Genomic DNA, 17,843 nt, shown 5'->3' on the forward strand with positions numbered 1-17,843 from the left:
AAACCAAACTGACCCCATTTCGTCCATTCGCAGGTTCCTCCGAAGGCTGGAACGATCAATCCAACGAAAGGACCGCCAGATGGTGATCTCGGACGAGGATGGTTCGTCCTCTCGGGACTCCCCACGCGTCACTTCACCGCTGCTTAAAAATCTCAACCACTCCCCAGCAATGGTGGTGGCCAGCGGTAGTCGACCGAAGTCGACGGCAACGGATCCGATCGTAGTGGTGGAACCACCCAGCGAACGAACAACACCCTTCCAGCAGCTGTTGGCTCCGTCCAGTGCTGTCGGCTCCGTCAAGTCTCGCCAAAATTTCAAAATGTCCCGCCAGAAGCGGGTTGCCAACAGCCGTGGCGGAGGGTACAACGAACAACAGCAGCCCTGGCTGGAACGGGAACGGGAACACCGACTGCTCGGCAGCGGTGATGTAAATAGCGATTGAAGTGTAAATAGTTCAAACTCAACCTTAAACATAAAGTAATGAAGCTCCTTACGTTCAACACGTTAACCATCTTCCAACAAGAACAGTTTGCAATAGAAAAAAAAACCGAAAATAGTTAAATCAGGATGTGTTGTGCATGTTTTCGGTTCTCGAACATTCAAAGCACAAAATGTAGAAAAGTAAACGACATAACTTTTAGCTGTAAGGTGTAAATAGGTACTCACTATATTACCTTGAAATGCTGACCGTTCTAGCCTTTTTTGAGCTTGAATGAAGAAAAAACATCCAAAGAGAAGAGTAGTCGTCACTAATCAAAAGTTAAAAAAAGCAAGCAAACAAGCAAACTCTACAGCAATACTTTTTCTAAAATCCAGCAAATTGAAGGCAACAAAAATAATATAAAAAGAAAATGTTGAGACGTTGTTTTTTTCCGGTGAAGCTGAGTGTTTTGGATTCCTTTTTACACTTGAAACAAACTCACGGTTTAATCTTAGGAACTCGACACACCCACGTATGCTTGGGTATTACAGATACACTGATGTCCAGGTTCGATCTGCAACATTTGAATGTGTTCAGTTTAGTTTAGACGCAAATTTTCGCGAAGCACCACCCTAAGGATAAGCCCGCCCGGAAAAGTACGGTGTAGCAGAAATGTAAATGCTTCAGATTCTTTTTTATTTGGTGTTGACTCAAACCTTGCACCTTGGAATACATTGAATTGTTAAAAGAATTGCAACCCTATTATAAGATTGTGGCAATTTGGTGCCACAATGGACCCTATTATAAGTTTGTGGCAATCGACAAAGAAAAAACTTGTATGAAATATTGTTAGCAATTCGTTAGGAAGAAGCTTGCACTCTCGATTCTAGAACCCAGCACTACAGAAATAAAAAAAAAACAATCGAAAAAGGATGTGTACATTGGTAGATGAGCTGAGACTGATTTTCTAAAAGGTGAGTGTTTTTTTCCAATCCGCAAAGCGATGAGTAGTTGTCGTACTAGGATAGATTAGGTTATGTTATTTTTGCTCTTCTTGCAGCTAACCGAATCAATTAACAAAGTGTTACTTAGCGTTATTTTCCTGAGCCCCATTTCGACCAGAATAACACTTGCTGCGTTTTTGTTTACTTTTGATCAGCTGTTCTTTAGGAAATCAGCAACAGTGAAGTGCTCAGCAAATGTCATTCCGGTTTAGTTGGGACTCAAAAAGTAACGCTATGTAACACAGCTCATTTTAGTTCATAGTTAATATTTTGTTTTTTTTTTGTTATTGGTGATGCTGTCAATGTTAGTCACAAACGCGTTTGTTTAGAAAAGAGAACATTTTAAGCGGTACACAAACGCTTAGTTACTTATTAGCTTCTGCTATAAAAATCAACACATTGACAACACAGTTTTGTTTTGTAAGTTCACCATTCCGTTCAGATTATTCTTATTCCATGGAGTTTTTGTGAAGTACTGAAAATAAATAGAAATATCAAGAGGAGAAATCCTTCTCATTTTATATCTATCCATATAAAGGGGTCATTTGAAGGTTTTTATAAAATTTCAAATAAAACGCATTAAATTCTATTTTTTTGTAAAAATTTTCGTATCAATCCTGTGCCGGAGAGGAACCCCACAGCGGCAACTCTACCGTGTGCGGCGCTTTATTCGACGATGCTGGGTCTGTTGTCTGTTCGTATGTCATTCAGATCCGGAACACACTGTATGGGCGACCGGACTCTCATCCTCCGATTGCTGCTACATAGGATTCTCGCAAAACCATCGATTCACGAAGTGGAGCAATTGTTGAAGGACGGCTTAACATAGCAGAAATTAGTACTATGCAATTCCACCATTTACGTCATGAGGCACTGATTATGTTCAAAACATTGATCCAAGCAGAATCATTTGCTTCGCAGAACAACTTGAACCACGTCGTCCAGTGGCGATGACACCAATGAAGTAAAGCTACATGACCTTCCACCACGTACTAATGCTAGCATTATCACACAAATCATGTCAAAATACGGTGAAGTGGATACTGTAAAGGAAGATAATTGGAGGAACTTCTTCTTAGGTCTCCTCAATGGTGTGCGTGTAGCGAGAATGCGTCCGGTAAAACCTATCACTTACCTTATTATTCAATGCAAAGTTATCCAAGTTGTTACATATCGTCCACAAACATTGGCCACCCATCTAGGACAGATTCTTACGTACCAATTCTGTGAAATCCCACCTGTTACGAGCAAGACCGATATACAGCAGGTATGCCGCATCTTTTTACCATCTGTGACGCCTAAAAAAAAGCAAAAATGTGTGTGAAATCTAAAACTCGAAATATTTTCAAAATTTTGTGAGAGCCTGAAATTTTCATGAAAATGCCATAAATCTGCAAAATTTTGGCTACCTTGATACACAGTCGTCGTATATCACAACCGGTTGACAAACCAACGACTTTTGATCGGGAAGTAACAAGCACTAAATCAATAACGATCGCGACCAGTATCAGTAAACCAACTGCCATAACCGAAAGCGTAGTAACAACGATTACGTCAAATACCTCCAAACCAACACCACCAAGAAAAGAAACAACTGCCGCTGAAGACGGATTTACAACAACGACCCGTAAGAACAGGAACCAAATTTGAACCTCCGACGATGAACAATATGCAAGTAGTATTCATGACGACATGATCGCAAAAGACAACGCGATAGAAGGCAGACGGGCTGAGCCCCAAGTTGCAGAGGACAACGCAGCTAATGAATCACTACCAAGGAAAAGGAACTCAACACGTAGCGGTAAGCTGCGTCATGAAGACCCGAAGGACAGGCAGTAGCTTTGTGTTATTTTTTTATTTCTACATTTGGTAAAAGCACGAAAGTTCCATGGCTCCGTTATGCTAACGCATTGAACCGGTTAGGCATGTTGCGGCAAAGCTTGATAGAACCTACGAAGGCAATTAACAAACAATCAAAAGCTTACCGAATTTTTAAACACATTCCTCTTGACTACCCTCGATGGGATCAGAGATCGGAAGATTTTCACCGGGAAAAATTGGATAATAATTGGACTATCTTCCTGGACGGCATCAACCGCGAGTCTGTGGAGAAGGGTCCAATACCTTTATTCACAAAAGAAGACAAAACGGCCTCGCATTATCGATCATCGATGCCACAACTACTGAATCCTCCTAAATTGCAACTGAAATCGGAGTCGATAAAGGCTTGGTTAATTTCATTCGTGTGATGTTCCGGATCGTGTCAGATCATTATACGTTGGATCGTCATCTTCAGCGTATTGAACTTGTGGTGAGCAGGCTCTGCGCTTGTGGAGATGGTTATTACGACATCGAGCATGTTGTCTGGACATCGCTGTTCACCCTCTTTCCTCCGTACCTGATACTACTGTTATGTCGATGCTACAATCAAAGCCCTGGAATCTCTTAAAAACAAAGATTCAAAAGGCTAAATTTTATTTCGTGTATTGTAAAGGGCGAACACGAAATTATTGCGACACCGAAAATGTCATGCCAATTTTCTTATAATGTTTAAAATCAAACCAAAATTGTATGGCAGTTTTATACATAAATTTACTTCAAAAATCAAAAGTTAATCGATGGAGCCTTGAGTGTAAAATTGAACGCATTTTCGCTTGATGCCCTTCATCAAAGTCTTTACAGTTTCATCCGGTACCAGTTTCTCAGTTTTTTTCCATTTTCTTAACATGTCCTTCTCGTCTTTGACTGTCTTCTTGCTCTTCCGAAGTTCCCGCTTCATCATTGCCCAGTACTGCTCCAACGGGTGCAGCTCCGGACAGTTTGGCGGATTCATGTCCTTTGGAACAAAATGGACAGAATTGGCCTCATACCACTCCAGGACACTTTTAGAATAGTGGCATGATGCCAAATCTGGCCAAAATAGCGGAGCTTCGTCGTGCTGCTGCAAGAACGGCAAAAGGCGCTTCTCGAGGCACTCAGATTTGTAGATCTCGCCATTTACTGTGTCCTTTGTCACGAAAGGCTCACTCCTCAGTCCGCAAGAGCAGAAGGCCTGCCAAATGAGATATTTGGAGGCGACCTTCGACATTTTCTTCTTCTTAAATTTGCCGTCCACATAGAACTTGCTCTTGCCGGTGAAAAACTCCAACCCCGGAATTTGCTTAAAATCGGTTTTTATATACGTTTCGTCGTCCATCACACAGCGGCCATATTTTGTCAGCATCTTCTCGTAGAGCTTCCGTGTCCGAGTTTTAGCCGTCGATTGTTGTCGCTCATCGCGGTTTGGGAAGTTCTGCACCTTGTATGTATGTAGTCCAGCTCTCTTCTTTGCATTCTGGACGTAGCTCTGCGACATGCCGATCTTTTTAGTCAAATCACGGCTTGAGACGTTGGGATTTGCTTTAATCATCCGCTTCACCTTTCCCTCCGTCTTTTTGTTCTCCGGTCCCGGTTTTCTTCCAGCTCCTTTGCCGTGGTCCAACGTCAACCGCTCCTGGAACCGCTTCAACACTCTGGAGACGGTTGAATGGTGAATGTTCAACATTTTTCCCAACTGCCGGTGCGACAGGTCAGGAAATTCCAGGTGTTTGGAAAGAATTTGTTCTCTCGACTCGCGTTGGTTCACCTCCATTTTCGTTGAATCGAAAAACACGACTTCGAGTTTGACAGCATGTAAACAATACACATCAATGAGAAAGTGTGCAAAATTTGGTTGATTTTTACCCAATGGTAAAAAAGTTATGCCCTGTTGGATGTGTCGCAATAATTTCGTGTTCGCCCTTTAATATAAAGGTGTTGTACACCGAATAGACGGAACGAGTACCACATGCGATTCTTAGACGCCAGTCTACAGCTTGCTCGATGCTATCCGACGCTGGAAACAGTGATCACATTACCTAATGAAGTCTCACATAATTCGATACCACCATCGACCATTGATCCTTTTACGAAAACAACGTTTTTGATCTCCTTTGAGCTTGTGGAGGTCAGTAACCATGCTGCAAACCCCTACATCCACCAAACCAGTGCAGAACCTCCAAACTAGGTGTAGCGAAGGCAATTAAAGAACGATAAAAACACTTCGAGCTCTTAAAGAACCCTTGATCATCATCGATGGGATTAGAGATCGGCAGATTTTCGCAGTGAAAACCATCGAAAAAGCCACAGAAACCAGCTGGACTGTCTTCCTAGACAACATCAGCTTCGATTCATCAATAGCAGAACTGTGAAGAAGGTTGGATGCCCTTAGTCACAAAATGCCTAACAATAAATTAAATCGGAAACTCTTCTCTTTGAGGAATCCTGTCTTCCACTTTTTCAAAACGTAAAAACCTCCTCTATCACATTCACGCCATATACGAACCAGTATTAGAACAGACCTTTTGCCGGCGTGGAACTAGCCACTGCGTTGAGTGCAGCACGTCCAATAATTCAAGAGTTGGAGAGTCACTAATTTCAAGAATCCAACAGAAAAGGAGTTCATGCGCTGTGGACTCAAACAGTCAAAAAGTGCTAGAGTCCAAGAGACAAGGGGACAAGAGTTACAAGTCCACGAGTCCTAGAGTTCGTGAATTCTAGAGGCCAAGAGACCAAAATTCTGAGGGTTCAAGTGTTCGATAGTTGAATAATTCAAAAGTCAAGTAGCATATCGTAAGATGTAACAGTTCAAGAGATCACGAAACAAAGAGTTTGAAACTTTTGAAGTTTCTAACAGACCAAGAGTCTAATTTTTTCAAGGGAACTGGAAACCCAAGCCCCAAAGACCTAGAGTGAGTCCTAGACTTAAACAATCCAAGAGAGTTAGAGTTCTAGATTTCGATAGTCGATAGTTGAAGAGTAGAATAATCTAGGAAACAATAAGTTTGCAAATCCGAGAGTCCAAGCGCTCTAGAATCCGCGGGTTTTAGAAATCGTGAAATCAAGAGTTCCCCTGAGTCTAGTGTTCCAAGAGTCTCGTAGTGGAAATTCCAAGTATCCAAGGCCGAAAGAGCTTGAGAATTCGAGAGTGCAAGTGACCAAGTATCAAAAGGTCTAGAAATACAAGACTATAAGAGTCAAACAGCCAGAGAGTTTGAGAAATCAAGGATTTGAGATTCCAAGAGTATAAGAGCGACAGGACTCAAGTGCCCAAGAGTCTACAGCTTAAGAATTCCGTAGTAAAGAAACGTTTGTAAAACCCATGATTAGTCAATGAGCCAACCACTTCAACTGGGGAAGTATCCGAGGAACCATGAGCCTGAATAACTTCCAATAATCTTGCATCGCAAGGTGGCTTGAATATAAAACAAACGCTTGATTCTCGACCATCGCAAGTACACATTCCGGAAGGGATTCGGCACATGCTACAGCCACCGACTTGCAGTCGGACGTATCTAGGTCGTAGCCTATAACATAATATGGCGTGAGGGGATGCTTCGTCAGCTCCACCAATGGCCTGTTTGCGGAAACATCGGCTGCTTAGTGACCGAAGATTCAGTGTTAGCAGTTAACGAGATTCCCGAATGTTAGGTGCTGATAGTATAACTATTTTTGATCGCCATCCGACAGTATCAGGGTGATCAGGAGAAAGCCTCCGAGCACTTTGTCACTCACTGAAGGGCCTATCAAGGCTACACTCTGAAGGTAAAAGGACGTTCCGAAAGAAGGGATTGACTCGTTTGAAACAAGGAGCGCTCTTCCGCCTCCGAATGGGACCAAAGGTTATGATCCATATACACACCATTACCAACGTCGACTCTCCAATGTGTGTGACAGCTTTTACGTCGACCCAGCACACGTTCAGTAGTTAGATTATAGTACCGATTTCTTCCATCGTGTATCAGAGTGAGAGACTGATCAGAAAAGATAACCCTACTCCTCTAACATTCACCAAGGAGTCCGACGTTTGCCTGATCCTCCGGATTCCATTTGAAATGCTGGTCGTGCTAGTACGCTGGTCTCATAACCGCCATATCAGTCCTGCACGGCATGATAATTTGCATGTGACCAGATGGATGCCGTCGTCGAACCAGCGATTCCGGCTGGAGGCCGATCTATCGTCGGCGATGCATGCGCTCAGTCTATTCGCCGGCGGTCCAGTCTACTCCAGGCGCGTCCGCTGGTCTCCTTTATCTCTCTGCAGCAGACTAACTTGTCGAGTGTCAAGATCGGTCGGGCGATTCCGGTTGGAGTGTAACTTCCCGTTCATCGGTGCCTCGATGACCCGAAGCTCTGTACTACTACATTGCTGAGGGAGACCACGGGTGTGTTGACATCAAACCATCAAACCACCGAACTGCGGGCCATTCATAAGATCCAGACAAGATACTGGAGAGGTTCTACGATCCACCGATTCCCTCTTCTTAGGGGCCTGTCATTGGTGGATTACGTACGAGTTCAAATTAAATTGGTTTTTGTTTTTCACAAGTAACATCTCTTCCGCTGAAGCTGCGGGGGGTTTCGGGCATTCAAATCGGCGGTAAATGTGATCATTTATAGGTTGTAGTTTCTGTGAATGGGTTCCTAACCGACTGGTTCCAGCAGTGAACTTCCACTATCACACAGGGGCGGTTACCGACTCAAATCAGGAGTTGATTAATCAGCTCCGCGGTTACTTCACTCTGTACAACGCCGATATCTTGGGTCCAGGTATGGATCCGGAAGTTGTAGGAAACTACCAAATGACTGCATTTCGGGTCTAGCTACGAAACGGTGCATCTCTGAAGAACCAACATTCCAGACTTCCTCGAAATCTACCTAAAAACCTTGCATAGGTTAGTAGGACTGGGCGGGAAACTTCAATAGGATCCGTGTATAAAGCGAGGTGTATGCGAGCAAATTTTTTAATATGACCGCAGTAGATATGCTCACAAGGTTAGCCTACAGGATCTGGGGAGGTAGATCGTATTTCAGACAACTGAAGAATCGTACACACGATTTCCATCCCAAGGGAACCAGGAACCCGAATAACTTCAGACCCATCAGCCTGCTTCCCTGCATCAGGACGACCATGGAAAGAATAGTACACACCAGATGATCTTCATCGATCGCTGTTTTGCATTCCGGAAGGGACTGGGCACAGGTATTATGCTGGGCTGCTTCGGCAAAATAGTAAATGGTTCCATAGCGAAACACTTGTATGCGGACATCTCTGTCCTAGGTCTCGCCAGGGCCTACAACATTGTATGGTGTGAGGAGGTGCTCCACCAGCTGCATTAATAGGATGTTCACGGAAACTAAGGTGAAGACTCGGTGCCGACAATCACACTATTCTTGGTCGGCATCCGCCATCATCAGAACATTCAAAGAGAAAGCGTTCTAGCACTTTGCCACTCACCGAAGGTACTATCGAGGCTACTTTCTGAAGATAAAAGATTTCGAAAGCTGGACTAACCGCGATAACCGTATAGAACAAGCACTGTTGCCTCACCTTGCAATACAAGAGGGACAGTGGAGCAATTGTTCCTAAACTGCCGGGACTTCGACGACCTGTACCGATACCATAACCTACCCTACCTGGTTCAAACTTGGAAACGATTCATTCATTTATTTAGTTCAACATCAATTCTTATGATAACACTGAATCAACAATTTGCCTCCACAATACTCGATTTGTAGCTGCAGCTCTCCAACGTCGGTTACGCCCAACACTCGCCAAATCACGTTCCACCTGGTCCGCCCATCGTGTTCTCTGCGCTCCTCGCCTTCTTGTACCAACCGGATCATTAGCGAACACCATCTTTGCAGAATTGTTGTCCGGCATTCTTGCAACATGCCCTGCCCACCGTATCCTTCCAGCTTTGGCCACTGGGTTCGCCATAGAGTGCAGCAAGCTCGTGGTTCATCCTTCGCCGCCACACACTGTTTTCCTGCACACCGCCGACGATTGTCCTTAGCACTCGTCGCTCGAAAACTCCTAGCGCTTGCAGGTCCTCCTCGAGCATGGTCCAAGTCTCGTGCCCGTAGAGAACCACCGATCTAATAAGCGTTTTGTACATGGTGCATTTGGTGCGGGGGTGAATCTTTCTTGACCGCAGTTTCTTCTGGAGCCCATAGTAGGCCCGACTTCCACTGATGCGTCTTCGGATTTCACGGCTCACGTTATTGTCAATCGTCCTAGGTAGACAAAATCCTCCACTACCTCGAAGGTATCCCCGTCGATCGTAACGCTGTTTCCTAGCCAGATCCTGTCGTTTTCGGTTCCGCCTACCAGCATATACTTTGTTTTGGACGCATTTACCACCAGTCCGACCTTCGCTGCTTCGCGTTTCAGGCGGGTGTACAGGTCTACCACCGTTCCAAATGTTCGGGCGATAATGTCCATGTCGTCAGCGAAGCATAAATATTGGCCGGATTTCGTGAAGATCGTGCCCCGGCTGTTGAGCCCGGCTCGTCGCATCACACCTTCCAGAGCGCTGTTGAATAGTAGACACGAGAGTCCATCAGCTTGTCTCAGTCCCCGTCGAGATTCGAATGAACTGGAAAGTTCACCCGAAACCCTTACGCTGTTTTGTACACTGTCCATCGTTGCTTTGATCAGTCGAGTCAGCTTCCCTGGAAAGCTGTTTTCGTCCATGATTTTCCATAGCTCTACGCGGTCGATACTGTCGTATGCCACCTTGCAGTCGATGAACAGGTGCTGCGTTGGGACCTGGTATTCACGGCATTTCTGGAGGGTTTGCCGTACGGTGAAGATCTGGTCCGTTGTCGACCGGCCATCGAGGAAGCCGGCTTGATAATTTCCCACGAACTCCGTTACTTTAGGTGATATACGACGGAAGATGATCTGGGATAGCAATTTGTAGGCGGCATTCAAAATGGTGATCGCTCGGAAGTTCTCACACTCCAAATGGTCGCCTTTCTTTTGATTGGGCAGATCACCCCTTCTTTCCACTCCTCCGGTAGTTGTTCGGTTTCCCAGATCCTGACTACTAACCGGTGCAGACAAGTGGCCATCTTTTCCGGGCCCAAGTTGATGAGTTCTGCTGCGGTACCATCTTTGCCAGCTGCTTTGTTGTTCTTGAGCTGTTGGATGGCATCCTTAACTTCCCTCAACGTGGGAGTTGGTTCATTCCCGCCCTCAACTGCACTGACGTAGTCAAATCATCCGTTGCCTTGGTTATCTGTACCTACATTCTCCTCGCCGTTCTGCTTCCACCTTTCGATCACCTCACGGTTGTCCGTCAGCAGGCTCCCGTCCTTATCCCTACATATTTCGGCTTGCGGCACGAAGCCTTTCCGGGATACGTTTAACTTCTGGTAGAACTTCCGTGTATCTTGAGAACGACACAGCAGTTCCATTTCATCGCATTTCGCTTCTTCCAGTCGGCGTTTTTTTTCTCCCGGAAGAGGCGTGTCTGCTGCCTCCGCTTCTGTTTGTATCGTTCCACATTCTGCCGGGTTCCATGCTGCAGTATGACCGCTCGCGCTGCATTCTTCTTTTTCAAAACCGCTCTGCACTCCTCGTCGAACTAATCGTTCCATCGTCTCCGTTCCTCGTACCCGACAATGTCCTCAGCTACGATTTTGCTGTTCTCCAGCAGTCCTCTAGAGGGGCCACGAGAGAGCTCTCCCTCGTCCGGCAACGCTGCCTCGAGGTGCTGTGCGTATGCAGTGGCGACATCTGGTTGCTTCAGTCGCTCCAGATCGTAGATCGAGGCGGCCGTCGGTACCGTAAATGATTAATGACGGATAGTTTTGGGCGCAATTTAACCATCACCAGGTAGTGGTCACGATAGGTCCTGACGATAGGTCCTGACGTCGATAATGTCGGAGAAGTGCCGTCCATCGATCAGGACGTGGTCGATTTGTGATTCCGTCTGTAGCGGTGATCTCCAGGTGTAACGATAAGGGAAACGATTCAGTCCACGCTTTTTTAATGGTGCTGGAAGGGTCACGTAATTAGACAAGGGTAGTGGCAGAAGCGACAAGCATGTTCATTCGGTAGAGTTAGGGACAGACTGGCATAGCAGGGAAGTGATACGATCCACTGAGAGGTTCAACGTAACCTGGCGTTAACGCCAATTGATACTGTAATCGTTTCCTTTCGCAGCCGTGGCCGCACTAAGCAACTGCGAACAAGATAAATCACGATTGGTATGTGGTAGTAAGGGCTATTGAGTTACGGCTTGCCACCAATTCAAGGATTTAGATGCTACATAGCTCCAGCTTGGATTAGCGCTAGAAGCCCTTCAATCTCTTCCCCTGCATCGGGAAGACAATGAAAGGAATGGTATTACTGATGCCCTCCAAAGAGGTACAAGATCTTCTCGGCCGTCGCCAGTTCGCATTCGAAGTCGTTCGAAGGGATTCGGCAGCCTAGACTGCCCCAAGGCCTTCAATATGACCGAAGATTCAGGGTAGGTATTAGAGGAAACCAATCGGATCTGTTTCGGAAGGCTTCTCCAATCGGACTTATTTCTTAGAGATCCTCCAAGGCTCGGAACTGACTTCAGATTATTCTTGGTCCCCATACTGTCCTTCTCCGCCCCGTTCCTGAAAGGTTGAATACTGAGGACTCCAAGCACCTCTACGTAGAAGCTAGTGCGCCTCCATATGTTGAGTTTCCGACCACAACAGAATCCGCGGAAACGCCGGGATTCAAGGAGAAAGCCTCCAAGCATGTTGTAACTTCCTGGAGGAGTGACCTATCGAGGCAATCCTCTGATGGTAAAATGAAGTCTCAAAAGATGAACAAATCCCGATAACTTTCCGATTCTTTCCGCCTTCGGGTGTAACATATGAAGATAGCACACTATCATCCACGTCGACACTTCAATGTTCGCGACTTGCAACAAAAGAATAACTGTGGAGCACTTGCTTCTAAGTTGGAAGACTTGCAATGACACCATAACCTGCCCTCCTCGATTCGGGACACACTAGTGAGTAACTCAGTTCACGAAGAGGCACTTCAAAAAAAAAATAGTCCAGTCGTTTCGTTGTACGTGGGGAGCAAGGATACCAACCAGAATACCATAAGCCCGTTTATGTTGAGGCCAGTTTTATCAATTCCGTAAAAGATGTTGCTATGGATGAGCTCACTACTGACGTTTAAGGAGGTTCTCCTGTTCCAGGTTCCCGGGTAATAATGGCGCTTTCTTCTCTCGTAGTCTCGTTTGTCTGGACATGTGTTACGAACGAGAGATAACTGTTCGGCGTGATACCGAGGATTTGTGGCTGTCGGGTAAAGGGAAAATATTGATCCCACTGCTTCGGCTCATCGCGGCTAGGTGGTTTATCCTCGCTCCAGCGATCGATGTCCCTACAACAGCGACTATGATGTCGTCCGCCTAGACAAAGACGAACTTCCCCCTGGTATTCGTTTCTTCCACGAACCAACAGACAATCAACAGACTGCAGACAATCAACTCCCACTTGGAAGACATGATTGTCGGAGTCGTCCTTGATGTAGTTTCTTAGCTAACCAGCTGACGGAACCAGTTTACTCCCTCGTTGTAGACAGTGCTGTAGGTTTTGGCACGTTCCATTATAATTATGTCGCCTTGCTAATTGTCTATTAGGGTCTGTCGACTGGTTTCTCCAAACACTCTAGGATGGGCTCAAGTAACCTAACGAACGGTGATTTGGCGCAGATCAAGATAAAAGTTGTCTTCGAGGTAGGTTGTAAACCGTTCGTTGACCATCCGCTCCATGATTTTTTTCCACGCAGGAAAGTACACTCACAGACCGGAATGTCGATTCTTGCCGTCCGGGAAGTGTCGTCCTTCTTTGGTATGAGTTTTGCAAGGGCCGTTTTCCAAGAAGAACAGATTGGCTATTCCAGATGCGGTTCAAATAGTCCAATCATTCTTCTAGTCTCCGGTGGAGCATTGGGAAGCCAACGCCACCCAGTCCGGCGGATTTCTCGTGAATAGTAGTTGTTAATTCTTCACTGGAGGATGCTCTGAAACTCTTCTCTGGAGTCCATCGGGAAAGATGCAGATATTCTTTCGAGGGTTCTACAGCGTTCAAATATAGTTAGTGGGAAGAAAGTGCACGAGCACAGTGAGCTGAAGTGTTTGATGAGTTTTTCAGCAGTATGTTGAAATTCAACTGTAGTGACTTCTTTAACTACGAGGAAAAACCCCACATGTCTCCTATCGCCGGTGAGAGCGTTCAATCTTGTCCAAAGCTCGGCGGTCGAAGCATCGGGAGATGTCCCTTGAAGAAACGCGCTTTAAGTTTAGGTCTTCGTAGCTTCAAAGGCTTTCCTAGATATGTTTCGTGATCTGCAAACTCGTTTTCGCCTTCTGTTCCTTCGTGGGTGATCAGCAAGGGTCATTTTCAGTACCCAGAAAGCTGTGCGGCGATCTTTGATGGCTTTACTGACCACCGGGTTTCACGCCTCTTGTGTGAGGAACGCTGCGATCAGTGGGCTGAACGAGTTTGGTCAATAGTTGGTCGGGTATGTATTCATGGTCTGATGGTGCGAGAGAGCCCGAGACTACCTCCTCGCAAGCACACGACGACTACCCACAGACTCCAGCAAAATCCGCAGACCAGAAACATACCTTCAAGAGGGCTGAATAGTATTGACCTTGAACATATGTGGAGCATCCGTTGTTAATGACTTCCATGGACTTTCGATTGGCGCTTCTGCCAGATTACCACAGCGAATGATAGGCGTTGAAGTCCAAGATGGGGGTTTCCCGTTGCTCCAGCATGTTTTTCACTATCGCACCGATATTGCGCACACCGGCGCAGCAGAAATCACTGGGTAGGATATGGTTCGTGCCCCAGCTCTAAGCTCCATATCGAGTTGTATCAGCGCCGATGAGATGTTGATTCGGATTCCGAGACAGATGGAATGGAAGATGTTATCTCCGCTTCTAGCCTCCAACGACAATTACCCAGCCATGTTCTGGAATTAATTCCGTTCCGAATGTGAGTTTCATGGAGAACCAAGGTAATTAATTAAAGTTGAGGGACTAGTAGTTGTAGACCCCTAAGGCCAATAATAGTCCACTGAAAAGCGAGGGTAAGCCAATAGGATAGGGAGCTTCATCATGATCTTGCTCAGTCCGCTTCTGGTCCGTTTCGGTGGCCGAGGTGGAGCTTGTGTACCACACCTCGCTGGGCATTACGAGTTCGTCGATGTCGTCGGGTAAGGCCATCGAGGACGCTACTTGAATGGAGTGTTTGTAGTTAGTAGGTTGCAGTTGATCTCTAGAAGGGTACCATGTGTATCCACCGGTACTACGGAAGATCTTGGCTCGTCGATGATATCGCTGGGTTGTGATACGGAACTCCACTCGTGTGAGGTTGACTCGCTGAAGTCCGACAATTGCACCATACCTAGCAACTGGGCTGGGTAGGGTTTCGAACGGGTGGTCCAACTGTACCTTGGTAGTAAACGAAAAAATACTTGCTTTATAATCTTACATAACTCGTGTTAATCGCAAGATGTTGAACCTTATGCTTTATCGCGTATTCGTGGTCAACATTCAAATGGGATACTCTTTAACCAATAAAAGAGATCTTTTCTTTTGTTTCGATTGTAGATGTTTCCATATAAGGGTAATTCGCCTCTTTTTCTGTTTAAAAAAAAGTATAACCTTATGTACAGGACTGGGAATCGAACCCAGGTGAGCTGCGTAGAAGACAATCGATTAACCAACTACGCTATGTCCGCGCTACGTATATCGGTTTTTTCTCAGTTGTACTGATGCTAAAAATTTTACCAAACATTTCCATTCCGTGCGTTTTATTTGAAATGAAAAAGCTTCAAAGAAGTTATTAAGTTATGTTGGTTTTGGTCTTTTTTTACTTATTTTTACTATGAATTTTAAAAAATAATCTGTTTCTAGTTTTGGGGTTATTTCAAATTCTGCAAAACACTCTAATCATTAACTCCAACTTCCAGTGCTGTGTTCCGTCACAAATATCAGTTTTAAAGAGATCCGAGTCCAGTAGAACATGTCAAAGGCGTGCACATACAAATCAATATTCATATGTTGTATTTAATTGTACAGATCTTTTTTGCTCGACTACCACGCAGGGTTTTAACTTGAAGCTAAACACTAGTGTAACAGAAATTTATCATCCAGTGAAAACAGAAATAAAATAACTGCTTTGGATGGAAAACAAAAAATCTACTAAAAGATACGGGTCTGTTTATCTAAATATTAATTCCGTTGATCGCTTGCCTTCTTTCATCATTCGATGATGACACAAAAAACAACATAGGATTTATATACCGACATTTATGGAACTATCCCCTCGTTAATATACTTCGCCGAAACTGTTGAAACCAAAAAATGAAAACAAACTACCAAAAACTATTCCGCCTACCACTTCATGCAGGCTTGCCTTGTCGAGTAAAGAAAACGCAATCCGCTCTAGCGCAAATTTAATGAAACTCCTAAACCAAAGAAGAAACATTTGTTAGACAAAACATATTTCCACCACCTACATAGACATGCTTTCGTCGTCCGAACGCGCTTTAAAGTAATATCCAGTAACTAACCCCTCTTTCGCCCAATGGTGGACCAATAAATCACAACAGACGCTACACAAATAGTGTTCGTCAAAAAAAAAGGAAAAACACACGACTTCTGTGATAACCAAATTAAATACCTTTTTCATAAAAAGGAAGTTGATTTTACTTACAATTCTATGGGAAATTTAAAGTTCAATGGAAGAAAGAAAAAAAACACATAGATGTGAAAAAAAACATTAAGGTAAGGGAAGTTTTAAAGTTCAATTGATTCCAAAGTTTGTGTGTGTTGTTCATTTTCTTCGAGTCCAATCGAAAGAGAAACATAATTGTTAAATTACTGTTTGATTCTGCGATTTAAAAAAAAACTATATTCGTATATATACATTGGCCGTACCAACTACCAACAGCGATGTGCACCCGGTAAACTACAGTGAAAAACTTTTGCACCTTAACATTCATTATTCATAACCTCAACCACCAACAAAAAAAGGAAAACTGTCAGAAGCCGATACGAGTGCCCACGCACGAATCCAATACTTTATTGTGTGTTTCGATTGATTGTCCACCCATATTGTGTACCCATCATCGTCTTAAACGGAACGGAACGGAACAGAGAATCGCAACGAATGATGGTGGACAGTACGTATAGTAGATTGAAACACAGAGACATTCAAGAATACAATATACCAATATGTGCACTTTTCATTCCAACAGGTAGGTGTTAGCAATCACATAAAAGAAGCAGCAACAAACAGAAATAAAGAATAGCATTGAAGTAAAACACAAAGGTGGTAAGGACACAAACAAAACAAACAAACAAAAAACAAACAGACATGGCATAGGCAAACGCTGTTCATTTTATCGATTAGATTGTTCAAAATGACAACACTAAACTTAAGAGAAGCAACCGTTAACAATGGAGAAAATCGGTAGAGTAAATAAAAGGAAATAAAACTAATTTGGCTGTTGTTTTTTTTAGTCCGAAAGAATTTGAATCAGTTTAGAGTCCCCGGTCGTGTCCCAAGATCCTGCGGACGCACGCGTCAGTAGATTAGCGTTTGAGACACGCGTTTCGAAGTTTGTAAGTACTAAAACATTCACTTAAACAACGGGGCGTTTTCATGCTTGCGAGATCGTGATGGAAGATGATCGCGAAAGATTCGAGCGATTGTACTTTAACCGTGTCGATCGTGTGGGCGTTTGTTTGTCATGTGAATATTGCATATTCGCGTGGATTCTTGAATGTTCGCGTGAACCTCGAATCTGATGCTTAGTTTTGGATGTATGTCTCAGATGTTAGAACTGAAGACATGGGCTTTGGGTTTTACGACCAAGGGTAGGGGCTTTCAGAGGTAAACGATTAATGATTGCGTGGGATCGCGCGTTGATTTAATCGTACTTGAGATCACGTTTCTATATTGTAGGTATTAAAACGAATCCAGATGAGCTGCATTACAATGCAATCGGTTTACCAACTATGCTAGGGTAGCCCCCAGCTCTGTCTTGATGTAATACACTCAGGTCTTTTTTACGCGGGGGATGCAGGCTGCGTAAATGAAAACCGCGTAAATTCCAAAATCCGCGTAAATGAAGACCGTGTAAATTTAAGAATCCGCGTTAATGGGAACCTCTTTAATGGATACCGCGTAAATTAAAAAATCCGCGTGAATGAAAACCGCGTAAATTTCAAAATCCGCGTAAAAACCCGCGTAGAAAAATACCGCGCAAAAAAAACCACGTGAAAAAACCTGAGTGTATTCGTATTAGTTGGATTTTATTATATTATAAAAAAATATTGCAGAAAGTAATAAATCGTATTTGATGTAGGTTTGATTTTTATATATAAATTACAAAAAGTGTATAGGAAAACTTACCAGCTTTTTAGACTTCTATTTGCTTTCTTATCTCCAACTTGCGGGAGTGTATCAATCTGCGCATCAACATGTTGTATGCTGAAGGTGCTGCTGCCTCAGCCGCTAACGACGCAAACTTACGTAACTAC

General features: G+C 44.3%; 1 protein-coding gene across 16 annotated transcripts in view; it reads left to right on the top strand.

Annotated features, from left to right (window-relative positions):
* Nucleotides 1-16,799, top strand: part of LOC131683943 (uncharacterized) — a 287,688-nt gene extending 270,889 nt beyond the window's left edge. For 14 of the 16 annotated variants that reach the window (XM_058966412.1, XM_058966448.1, XM_058966465.1 and 11 more), the window contains one exon: nt 34-16,799. In XM_058966412.1, coding sequence (XP_058822395.1) covers nt 34-442 — 409 coding nt within the window. In that variant the 3' untranslated portion in view covers nt 443-16,799. The remainder of the gene's footprint in view (nt 1-33) is intronic. The other 2 variants (XR_009304600.1, XR_009304601.1) reach the window with 2 other exon arrangements.
* Nucleotides 16,800-17,843: the final 1,044 nt, after the last annotated feature.

Source organism: Topomyia yanbarensis, chromosome 1 (assembly GCF_030247195.1).
Source record: "Topomyia yanbarensis strain Yona2022 chromosome 1, ASM3024719v1, whole genome shotgun sequence".
NCBI lineage: Eukaryota > Metazoa > Arthropoda > Insecta > Diptera > Culicidae > Topomyia > Topomyia yanbarensis.